The sequence below is a fragment of the Hemitrygon akajei genome, chromosome 19 (assembly GCF_048418815.1).
Source record: "Hemitrygon akajei chromosome 19, sHemAka1.3, whole genome shotgun sequence".
Lineage (NCBI taxonomy): Eukaryota > Metazoa > Chordata > Chondrichthyes > Myliobatiformes > Dasyatidae > Hemitrygon > Hemitrygon akajei.
Genome location: NC_133142.1, coordinates 75159580 through 75172611, shown reverse-complemented (window position 1 = coordinate 75172611; position 13032 = coordinate 75159580). Strand labels below are relative to the sequence as shown.

Genomic DNA, 13032 nt, shown 5'->3' with positions numbered 1-13032 from the left:
TGATTGATGTCACAGGCTGTGAGTGATCCAAATGTCAGCGTGTTTATTTTTAGGAAATGTCGATGTAACCAATCTGTGGCCTGAACCTTGGGGTGGTGATTACAGTGAAGATCAATTTACATACTGCCACTCAAGCATCCCTTCTCCCCAAGCTCCCTGTGCTCCATTATAAAATAAAACTAGATGTTTGAGACATTTTCTGATTAAGGTACCAAGCAGAATCAGCAGTGTTACCAGATTTACAAAGAAACCTCCTAGCTAATAACTGGCAGAGTTATACTCAGATGTTATTGGTCAGTAGCCTAATAGAGCTTCAGCAAACTCATTGCCGATACTGACCCCTGTCAATGACCAGGACAGCTTTTTCCTCTCCACCGTCAGATTCCTGAATGGACAGTGAACAAATGAACGTTACTTCAGGTTTTTTTTTGCTCTCTTATTGCACTATTTATTCATTTTCAAAAATGTATTTCTTACCATAATTTATAATTTTTTAATTATTCTATATTACAATGTACTGTTGATGTAAAGCAACAAATTTCATGGCATATTCCAGTGGTATTAAAACTGAATCTGATACAGAGAATCAGAATCAGGTTTATTATCACTAACATCTGTTGTGAAACTTGTTGTTTTGTGGTAGCAGTACAGTGGAAGACTTAAAAACAACTGTATTGTTTAATAAATGGGTAGATGGGTAAGTATGTGGATAGATAGTGCATTTAGGAGCAGCGTAGTAGTGTTCACAGATATGTGAACCTTTCAGAAATCTGATGACAGAGAGAAAGAACCTATCTTAAAAAATTGACTGTACCTAAAGCATCGAGTGTAATCAAATATGGAAAGTCTTGCAGGTAGCAAAGCTTCTGTAGATGTTATTTCCTATAATGTTACATAATTGTCAAACCTATCAACCTATTTCAGTGTAAGTAATACCAAAAAAGATCTGCTACCATATACCACTGCATGTGTAGAATTAGTAATATTGTGTACATGCAGTGGTCACTTTAATAGGTACACCTGAACACCTGCTTGTTAATACGAGTATCTAATCAGCCAATCATGTAGCAGCACTCAGTACATAAAAGCCTGCGGACATGGTCAAGAAGTTCAATTGTTGTTCAGATCAAAGGTCACAATTGAGAAGAAATGTGAACTGCGGATCTGGGAAATTCATGCACAACAGTCTCTAGAATGGTGCCAAAACAATAAATATTCATTGAGCAGCAGTTTTGTGAATGAAAACACCTTGTTAATGAGAGAGGTCAGAGGGGAACGGCCAGACTGGTTCAAGCTGACATGAAGGCGACAGTAACTCAAGTAACCACGTGTTACAAGAGCAGTGTACAGAAGAGCATCTCTGAATGCACAACACGTCAAACCTCGAAGTGGATGGGTCACAGCAGCAAAAGACCATGCACACTCAATGGCCATTTTATTTAGTACAGGAGGAAACTAATAAACTGGCCTTGAGTGTATTACTGGGAACATGCTACTAGCCATGACTGAATGGCAGAGCTGACTTACTGGGTTGAATGACCTAATCATACTAGTATGTATTATATCTTATGGTCTTGAAATGATTTCTGCTTTCAGTGATTGCTGCATTTGGAACGGAGCTAGGAAGTGTTTCACTAAGTACATCAGTCAGAAGTCCCATCTGCTTTATATCAGTCTACAGTTGTTTAATAGTCTATTGAGAGCAGGTCATACACCAGCTCAGCTATATTACTTCCAGGAAATTTAATCAGGCAGTTTGCAGAAAGGCTGGGGAGAATTTGGTAAACTGGTGATACAGGCAATCAAAGTAGTAACATGGTTTCGTAGTGGTTAGTGCGTCGTAGCTCAGGGCATCGGACTTTGGAGATTAATTCTGACATCATGTCTAAGGAGTTCTCCCTATGACTGCATAGGTTTTCTCGTGGTGCTTTGGTTTCCTCCCAGAGTCCAAAGATGTACTGGCTATAGTTTAATTGGTCTGTGTTAAATTATCTCATAATTAGGCTAGGAGTAAACCGGAGCCTTGCTGGGCAGCATGATTTGAAGGAACAGAAGAGCTTATTCCACGCTGTATCTCAATAAATGAATAAATAAATACACAGCTAAAGAAGCTAACTCAATGTGACCTGCTTTCTTCAGAGAAAATGGACCAAGCTGGGTTGTGAGGATGCCGTGGATGAGCTGAACTCCACTGATTAGGCAGTGGAGTCAGTCCAAGGTCCAGTGATGCAGATGTCAACCTGGGGACTGAAGATACTGGCATTTCATCAGTGTAGCTTTTTTTCCCACTGTTGTGTTAACAAATGTTCCAGGCCAGTTTCTCTGACTGAACCAGAGCCTCAAAGGGAAGTTTAATAGTCGCTGTACAACCCAGAATTAAAGAGCTGTGATGTTGTACCTAAAAGAGAAAGATTGATTAATATTTATTGTTGAGATCGCAGCTAGATAGAAAGCAAATTCTACAAAATAGAAAATGCTACAAAAAGTAGTAGATATGATCCAGTCCATCATGGGGAAAAGCACTCCCCCACCGTGGAGCACATCTACATGAAGTTTTGTCACAGGAAAGCAGCACCATTATCAAGGACCTCCAATGCCCTCTTCTGACTGTTGTCATTGGGAAGAAGATACAGGAGCTTCAGGACTCACACCACCAGATTCAGGAATAGTTATTACCCCTCATCCATCAGGCTCTTGAACCAGAGGGGATAACTTCACTCAACTTCACTTGCCTCATCTCCAAGATGTTCCCACAACTTATGAAATCACTTTCAAGGACTCTTCATCTCATGATCTCGATACTTACTGTTAATTTGTTTGTTACTATTTTTTTTCTTTTTGTATTTACACAGTTCGTTGTTTCTTGCACACTGGTTCAATGGCCAAGTTGGTGTGGTCTTTCATTGCTTTATTATGGTTATTATGAATTTATTGAGTTATACCCAGAAGAAAATGAATCTCAGAGTTATATATGATGACATTTATGTACTTTGACAATAAATTTGCTTTGAACTTTGAACACATTATGATAACTTGTAATCTGATAAACTGAACAATCTGCTGCATATTTTTGTAATATGCTCCTTGATTTGTCTGCTTTGAAATCATTACAGTGCAGAGAGGGAAAACGGAGTTTTAAGAAGTCTTTGGTCTCTATAACTTTGAATCATTCACACAAAAGGCTTTGTAAATGCTGTAAATTCAGAACAACGCACACAGAATGGTGGAGGAACTCAGCAGGTCAGACAACTTCTATGGAAATGAGTCAAAAATCAACATTTCAGACTGAGACCCTTCATCAGAACTTGAATTATTTAGTCTCTTGAAGTTAAAATCTTGATCTGCAACGTTGGTATTTCACTCAGAACTCGGTATGATTCGTAGAAGCTACATGATAGGACTTTGAAAGTGGTCAGCATTGCAAAAACCTTACATTCATAACTTAAGTGATGTTTGAATTTGGAGTCACGTCCCATCCTAATGTGGGAGCAAAGAGAAAGGAGCAGTGATGTGGATATAGTGTGGGGATACAGTATTTGGTCATGTAGGGAGTTTGACACACCAGTTGGGAGTGTTTTAACACCTCGCGTGATAATGTCTGCTCTAGTGTTTGAGTGTATGGTTTAATGCAGTGATATATGGTCTGTAGTGGCATAGACTGAAAAATCACATATATCGCTGACTTATATGACATGAAATCTGTTGCTTTGCAGAGACCATGAATTACAAAAATAGCAGAGAAGCAAAAAGTGACATAAATAAAGTTCATGGGTTCATGGACCATTCAGAAATCCGATGGCAGAAAGGCACAACAGCGGCTATATTTCATTAGGAGAAGAAGTATGTCACCAAATGTCTACAGATGTTCAGTGGAGATCGTTCTAACTGGTTGCATCACCATCCAGTATGAAGGGGCCACTGCACAGGGTTGGAAAAAGCTGCAGAGACTTCTAAATTCAGCCGGCTCCATCATGAACACTAGCCTCCACAGCATCCGGAACACCTTCTAAAGGCGATGTCTCAAACAGGCAATGCCGATCACTAAGGATCACCGTCACCCAGGACATGCCCTCTTCTCATTGCTGCCAGCAAGGAGAAAGTACAGGAGACTGAAGACACACACTCAACAACTAGGAACACTCTCTTCCCCTCCACCATCAGGTTTCTGAATGGACAATGAACCCATGAACACTACCTTAGTGATTTTTGTCCTATCTTTATGCATGACTTATTTCATTTAATATTTTATTATAATTTATAGATTTTATTATTATGTATTTCAAGTACTGTTCCCACAAAGTAACACATTTTACAACAAATGCCAGTGATATTAAACCTGATTCTGAAACGGAGGAATCTGTTCCTACTCATTGAGTGTAGGTCTTCAGATTCCCATGCATCCTCCCCAGTGGTATTAATGAGAAGAGAGCATATCCCAACTCAGCTGGCGAAGGTCCTTGCTAGTGAATGCCACCTTCTTGATGCACCTCCTTTTGAAGATGTTCTTGTTGGCTGGGGGGGTGGGGGGAATGCAGTTGTGTCAGTGATGGAGCTGGCGAGTCTACAACCCTCTGCAGTCTCTTGCGTTGCTGTGCATTGGAGCCATGCAGTGACGCAACCAGAGACTGCTCACCACCATGTATCTGTAGAAATTTGCAGGAGTTTTTGGAACCTACTGAAATTCCTGATGAAGTATAGCCACAGTCATCCCTTCCTTGTGTTTGCATCAAAGTGCTGGGCCCAGGTTGGATCCTCTGGGAGGTTGACTTCCAGGAACTTGAAGCTGCTCACCCTTTCCACTACAGACCTCTTTCAATTTCCCCTTCGTGAAGTCCACAATCAATTTCTAATTTTTCTGATGCTGTGGTTGCAACACCACTTAACCAGCCAATCTGTCTCACTCCTGTACAGCTCCTCACCTCCATATAAAACTCAATCAACAACAGGGGTGTCAGCAATGAATTTATAGATGCCATTTGAACTGTGCTTAGCCACACAGTCATCAGTGTAAAGAGAGCAGAGCAGTGGGCTAAGCGTGCTTCTTTGTGTATCTTGTCAATGAAGAGGAGATGCCAATATGGATACCAATCAGCACTGACAATGATGAAGTTGAAAATCCAGTTGCAGAGGGTGCTACAGAGGCCCAGGTTTCAAAGTTTGGTGATGTATTTTGAGGGGATGATGGTGTTGAACGCTGAACTATAATCAATGTAATGTGTAATATACGGATGTGTACTCTAATATGATAAAATATGGTCAAATATGGCGATAAACTACTGTGAAGATGTACAATCTGTTATCTAGTGTGGCAATGTCTGGTGTAATATGGTTATGTATTGTCAAATATTGAGATGGATGGTCAAAGTGGCAACATATAATCTAATACACTGATATATGTTCTATGGTCCATTATAGCGATGTTTGGTCTATGATCTAATGTGGTGATGTTATCTAATATGGTGCTGTATACTCTGTTGCCTAGGGTGGTGATGTATGATCTAATGTTGTACGTGGTCTAGTTTGGTGATACGTGGTCAAGTGCAGAGACAATGGTCTAGCACAGGGACAAGATTGGATTTATAAGCTAGAATGAAATGTATGGCATAATATGGCCTATTATTAATCTCTGGTAAAGAAGAGTGATCTTGTGCCATTATGGATTGCCATGCATGATGTTAAATAGTTGAATCTTTGGAAAGGACTCATTTATATTATAGATGATCCTACTCATTTAGATCTGAGAACAGGAAATGTTGCAGGGAAGAGTGAGAGTGGTTAATGAGTTTACTTGGGGTTCTGAGCCTTGGCACTGGGGCAGTGAGTTAGAAGTATGTCTACAAGCAGAAGAAGTAGTAGAATATTACACATAAACTGTACAGCACGGTACAGACCCTTTAGCCCACAATGTTACGCTGATCTTTTAACCTACTGTAAGATCACTGTAATCCTTCTCTCCACAATAACCTTTCAATTCTCTTTCATCCATGTGCCATTACGAAGAAAGCACAATAGCACCCCTGCTTTCTTAGAGGTTTGTGAAGATTTGCACAGAATTGGCATTACAGCTAAAATCCTGACAAACTTCTAAAGATGTGTGGTGGAGAGCAGACTGACTGCTTGCATCACATCCTGGTATGACAACATCAATGTCCTCGAACCTAGAAGCCCACAAAGATAAGTGGATACAGTCCAGTCCGTCACAGGTAAAGCCTTCCACACCATTAAGCACATCTACATGGAGCACTGTTGCAGGAAAATGGCATTCATCATCAAGGAGTCCCACCATCCAGGCCATGCTCTCTTCTCGCTGCTGCCATCAGGAAGAAGGTACAGGAGCCTCAAGACCGACATCACCAGATTCAAGAACAATTACCACTCAACTATCAGGTTCTTGAACCAGTGGGGTAACTTCACTCACCCCATCATTGAAATGTTTCCACAACCTATGGACTCAAGGACTCTTCATTTCACGTTTGCAATATTTATTGCTTGCTTGCTTGCTTGCTTGCTTGCTTATTTATTTATTTACTTATTTACTTACCCTTACTTTATTTGCACAGTTTGTTGTCTTTTTCACATTGATAGTTTGTCCGTCCTGTTTGGTTCAGTCTTTCCTCGATTCTGTTGTGTTTCTGGTATTTACTGTGAATGCCCACAAAAAGTGAATCTCAGAGTTGTATATGGTGACATCTAAGTTCTTTGATGATATATTTACTTGGAACTTCAAAATTTGAGCTTTTTACCTAAGTCTCCCTTAAATATCCCTAATGTACCTGCCTCTACCACCACCTTGTTCTATGCATCTACCACTCTGCGTAAAAAAATCTTTGTAACAAATTGAAACCTCATGACTAAATTTGGAAACAATGAAGCCTTTTTACTCATTTCTTTGCAATAACATAATATTCTTTGATGTGCGTAGTTTTGCTAAATATTTTTGGTCTAACTCAGAAGCCCTGAGACATTTTTTGTTGCCAGGGCAACCCATGTCATAAGAAACAGCTGTATAATTTGAAGAGAAACAGTATGCGAGAGGGATAATAAATGAGCCGTGGAGTAATGGCAGAGCAGGCTCAATAGGGCTATATGACTTAACTCTGCTTCTATGTCTTATAGTCTGTGGTCTGAAGTTTTCATCCTGTTTGCTGCAGAATGGTAATCACTAAGTGTATTGTGCATTTAGTTGGGTTAGAAAAATACTGCATGGAAAATTACTTACTTGGATCATCCTGGGTGTCTGGCATGCATTTCCTCCTGTCCGAGCCTGCTCAGCAACTTGTGATAAGTGTGGACTGAGGCTGATATCAGCCGGGAGAGTTACACACCAGGAAATTGGCCCACCATCTCCTTGATCTTCCCCAACTGTGCAGAGACACTTTAAGCCAGTGAATACGCATTGAGGAAATGGTTCTGTTGGGTTGGAATTCCAGTGTTGCCAGTAGTATATGATTTATTATTTGTTTATTTATTGACATACAGCACAAAATAACCCCTTCTGGCCCAGCAACACCCAATTTAACCCTGTCCTAACCATGGGGCAATTTACAATGACCAATTAACTTACTGGTACACCTTTGGACTGTAAGAGGAAACAAGAGCTCCAGAGAAAACCCACATGGAGGATGTACAGACTGCTTACAGAGGACAATGAACCACAAACTCCAGTGTCCCGAACTGTAGTAGCACTGCCCTACCCGTTATGCTAGCATAGTACCCTAAGCAGCATAGCGGTTAGTATACAAGTATTAATACTTTTGCTTGGACAGGATGCAGGGAAGTCAACTTACCTCTGAATATATAACTTCTAAGCACTCAGTGGTCACTTTATTAAGTATCTTTTGTACCTAATAAAGTGGCTACTGGGAGTATGTGCATGGTCTCCTGCTGCTGTAGCTCATCCAAGTCAAGGTTCGACGTGTTGTGCATTTCGAGGTGTGCTGTGGTTATCTGACTTACCATTGCCTTTCTTTCAGTTTGAACCATTCTGGACATTTTCTTCTGACTTCTCTCGTTAACAAGTAGTTTTCACCCACACAATTGTCACTCATCTGATAATTTTTGTTTTGCTTATCGTGCCATTCTCTGCGTGAAAATCCCAGGAGATTAGCAGTTTCTGAGATACTCAAAGCACCCCATCTGGCACCAATGATCATTACATGTTCAAAGTCACTTGGATCATGTTTCTTCCTCATTCTGATGTTTGGTCTGAACAACAACTGAACCTCCTGACCATGTCTGCATGCATTTTATGCATTGAGTTGCTGCCTCATGATTGGCTGATTAAATATTGTACAGTAATGAGCAGGGGTACCTAATAAAGTGGCCACATAGTGTATATGAACAGTACAGCTGTTGTCTTCAACCCAAACTGATCAGAATCATGGTGGGAGGCGCCCCGCTCCAGTACCCTTCCTTGAAGTGTTGATAGGAGCCCAGATCTCTCTGGCACCTCTACACTGAGCAGCCTAGGCAAGAACTGCATCTCCTTGTGAAAGAGCTGACGTTGGCAGGTTTCTCATACCTTAGAGTTGGAATTTGTTTACTAAATCTGTGTGTTAAAACAAAATACACAGACACCTCGTTAGTGCCACTGCATTGCAGCATTCAATCTGACGTTCAAATCTGACGTCATCTGTATGTCTTCCCCATGGAATGCGTGGATATGTTCCGGGTTTTCCAGTTTCCTGCCACAGTCCAAAGACAGGCTGGTTAGTGGGTTAATTGATCATTGCAAATTGTCCATGATTAGTCTAGGGTTAAACTGGGGGGTGCAGCTTGTAAGTTCGGAAAGGCCTATTCTGCACTGTATCACTAAATAAATATATAAAAATCTATGGTCATGTAAATATTGTGTGAGGAAAGGGCCATTCATACATATCTTCAACTCACATGAATCTAAAGACCAAGTTGTGGACTAATGGTCATTGGTTTCTCTTTCATCAGGTGCTACGTCTGCCCCGTGCTTAATATTCATCTTCCCAGCTGTGTTCTACATACGGATAATGCCAAAGGAAGAGGAGCCCATGCTGACACTTCCAAAAATCCTGGTTGGTCTCTCAAAGTTTACGTGAAAGTGCTAGAGCTAATGTACAGGAGTATCTTGGGGTCTAAGTTCATATCTCCCAGAAAGTAGCAACGCAAGGTGCATGGCACGCTTGCTTTCATTGCTTGGGTCATGGGGTGCCATAGACAAGAAGTTGTGATTCAGTTATGTAAAACTTTGACTAGACTGATCTGTGAGTATGGTGAGTGACTCTGTTTTCCCCATCGCAGGAAGGAGGTGGAAGCTTTGGAGACAGTTCACGAAAGGTATACCAGGATGCTACTTGGATTAGAGAGTGTTAGTTAGAAAGGAGCATTGGACAAACTTGGAATGTTCTCTCTGGAGCATCGGAGACTCTGGAGAGACCTGATCAAATTCTGAGATGCACGGATAGGGTCGATGAACAGAATCATTCCCAGGATAGAAATATCAGATTTATTTTTGAAGTAAAAGGGGGAAATTTTAATGGAGATATAAAGGACAATTTTTTTAATGTAGAACTGCCTGAAACATGCTGTCAGGCATGGTAGTGGAAGTAGGTACAATAGAGGCGTTCAATAACGTTGAGGCTCATGGTTGCCTAGCAGTTAGCGTGATGCTATTACAGCTCAGGAAGGGGGGCGCGTCGGTGCTTGGAGCTCAATTCTGATATCATCTGCAAAGAGTCTGTATGTCCTCTCCATACAGTGTCTCTAGTTCCTACCAGTTTCCTCTCACAGTCCAAAGGCACATCAGTTAGTAGGTTAATTGGTCATTATAAATTGTCCTGTGATTAGGCTGGATGAACTCAGTGGAAAAGTGTGTATGGAACCAGAGGAGATGGCAGAGGTAGTTAATGAATACTTTGCTTCAGTATTCACTATGGAAAAGGATGTTGGCGATTGTAGGGATGACTTGCAGCAGACTGAAAAGCTTGAGCAAATAGCTATTAAGGAAGATTATGTGCTGGAGCTTTTGGAAAGCATCAAGTTGGATAAGTCATTGGGACTGGATGGGATGTACACCAGGCTACTGTGGAAAGCGAGGGGGGAGATTGCTGAGCCGCTGGCAATGATCCTTACATCATCAGTGAGGACAGGAGAGGTTCTGGAGGACTGGAGGATTGCAGGTGTTATTCCCTTATTCAAGAAAGGAAGTAGGGATAGCTCAGGAAATTATAGACCAATAAGTCTTACCTCAGATGTTGTGAAGTTGATGGAGAAGATCCTGAGAGGCAGGATTTATGAACATTTGGAGAAGTATAATATGATTAGAAATAGTCAGCATGGCTTTGTCAAGGGCAGGTTGTGCCTTACGAGCCTGATTGAATTTTTTGAGGATGTGACTAAACACATTGATGAAGGAAGAGCAGTTGATGTAATGTACATGGATTTCAGCAAGGCATTTGGTAACATACCCCATGCAAGGCTTATTGAGAAAGTACAGAGGCATGGGATCCAAGGGGACATTGCTTTGTGGATCCAGAACTGGCTTGCCCACTGAAGGCAAAAAATGGTTGTAGACGGGTCATATTCTGCATGGAGGCCGGTGCCCAGTGGTGTACCTCAGGGATCTGTTCTGGGAAACCTACTCTTTGTGATTTTTATAAATGACCTGGATGAGGAAGTGGAGGGATGGGTTAGTAAGCTTGCTGATGACACAAAGATTGGGGGTGTTGTGGATAGTGTGGATGGCTGTCAGAGGTTACAGAGGGACATTGATAGGATGCAAAACTGGGCTGAGAAGTGGCAGATGGAGTTCAACGCAGATAAGTGTGAAGTGGTAGGTCAAATATGATGGCAGAATATAGCATTAATGGTAAGACTCTTGGCAGTGTGGAGGATCAGAGGGATCTTGGGGTCCTCAAAGCTGCTGCGCAGGTTGACTCTGTGGTTAAGAAGGCATACAGTGCATTGGCCTTCATCAATCGTGGGATTGAGTTTAAGAGCCGAGAGGTGATGTTGCAGCTATATAGGGCCCTGGTCTGACCCCACTTGGAGTACTGTGCTCAGTTCTGGTCGTCTCAGTACAGGATGATGATGATGATGATGATGGTGACATCGACTCAGGCCTGAGAGACCAGCGTCGGGCATTTTCGTGTTTACAAGGCACAGAACGAAAGACTGTGTGGCGTGCCACTCCTCACACAGACATTTCACAGTATTTTTCTTTATTTTATGAGGTTGAGTTGCAAGCTCAACACTCAACCCGGCACAGATGAAAAGCGTACTCAGGAACGGCCCTACTGGATTTGAACCTGGGAACCTCCGTTCTGGAGTCCGGCGCTGATGTCACTGCGCCACCAGCTGACCTTCACTACAGGAAGGACATGGAAACCATAGAAAGGATGAAGAGGAGATTTATAAGGACGTTGCCTGGATTGGGGAGCATGCCTTATGAGAATAGGTTGAGTGAACTCGGGCTTTTCTCCTTGGAGTGAAGGAGGATGAGAGGTGACCTGATAGAGGTGTATAAGATGATGAGAGGCATTGATCATGTGTGTAGTCAGAGGCTTTTTCCCAGGGCTGGAATGGCTAACAAGAGAGGGCACAGTTTTAAGGCGCTTGGAAGTAAGTACAGAGGAGATGTCAGGGTAAGTTTTTTACGCGGAGAGTGGTGAGTGCATGGAATGGGCTGCCGGCAATGGTGGTGGAGGCGGAAATGATAGGGTCTTTTAAGAGACAGGAGCTTAGAAATATGTCGGCACAGCTTTGTGGGCCGAAGGGCCTGTATTGTGTTGTAGGTTTTCTATGTTTCTAACTCAGGGATTGCTGGGAGGCATGGCTCAAAGGGCCAGAAGGGTCTGTCCCTAAATTTAAAGAAAAATAAATAATGAAGCTTTAAGATAGGCACATGAATATACAGGGAATGGAAGGAATAAATCATACCTTAAATGAAGGAATTAGTATAATTTGACATGCACAGCACAGTCGTTGAGGACCAAAGGACCTGTTATTATGCTGTTCTGCGTCCTATGTTCACTTCCATTGCCAGTTTAACAGGACTTCTTACTATGTCATTATATAAACTAATATAATACTAAGGGCACTGGCAGAGGTTTCAAAGGCATCACTGTTATAGCAGAAACGCAGTTAATATTGTGAACTTAGAGTGAAATTTTCCAGCAGTGCAGATTTAGCACTGCAGGTCAGTTGGAGTAAGGATTACACCACTGTCATTCCTCAACCCCTTTCCTGGGTTGAGGCTCATTAATAACAGGAGTAGTACCAGCACTCAGAAGTGGCCTTCTTCTGTCTGGAACAGAAATGGGTGTCATGGTAATGCATTATTTACTTCAACAGCAAGGGAAGGTGGGAGCTAATGTGAAGGGGTATGTTTCTAGCAATTTTTCATCATGGGCTCCCCATATTATAGTGAAATAGACACAGAATAAATGTCCACATCCTGCTCTATTTAAGGGATGAGCCTTCTAGCCCATAATTTTCTTCTTAATCATGATTCAAATGTGCACAGGATGAGCTAGAGTGCCTTGTACCCAGGGTTGAGATTGAACTGCAGCCTCTGTTACATAGGTAAATAACACACATGCGGTCCAGACGTGAGAATATAGACCAGCTTTATAGTCTCAGACTGGAACACACTACTGCCTTATGCTCAATACTGTGTGTGTACAGATCAGAGAGGCACAAAGTTGCAATTCAGTACCAGAAACGTAGATCACTGCCCCACCTTTAACTGGAATAGGTCATGTCCGTGAGTCAAACATGCCTTGTTGTGCCCTTTAAGGAGTGCACACATACACAGAGTCTGTGGCAAATAGCAGCATCAGAAAGGAATACATTAAGCTAGGCATGATGGAGCCAGTTTAAAGACATTGGATTTTAAGCAGAGAGAGGTTTATTTATAACTAGACTCCAAGCCAAATTGTAGTAATGGTACCGTGCATGTTCCAGTAACTGGGCATGTCAATTACCACCTGAGAAGAGAGTAAACCTTTGTTGTTTTCCATACACTGATCAAGACAGAGTGAGAATCAGAATGAACCAGAG

The 13032-nt window shown here is 41.8% G+C and overlaps 1 protein-coding gene across 3 annotated transcripts in view; it reads left to right on the top strand.

The window, feature by feature from the left end:
• Window positions 1-13032, top strand: part of slc38a3b (solute carrier family 38 member 3b) — a 284604-nt gene that overhangs the window by 262437 nt on the left and 9135 nt on the right. For 2 of the 3 annotated variants that reach the window (XM_073072906.1, XM_073072904.1), the window contains exon 15: window positions 8944-9047. The exons of the other annotated variant lie outside the window; for it this stretch is intronic. In XM_073072906.1, coding sequence (XP_072929007.1) covers window positions 8944-9047 — 104 coding nt within the window. The remainder of the gene's footprint in view (window positions 1-8943; window positions 9048-13032) is intronic. 3 annotated transcript variants of the gene reach the window in all.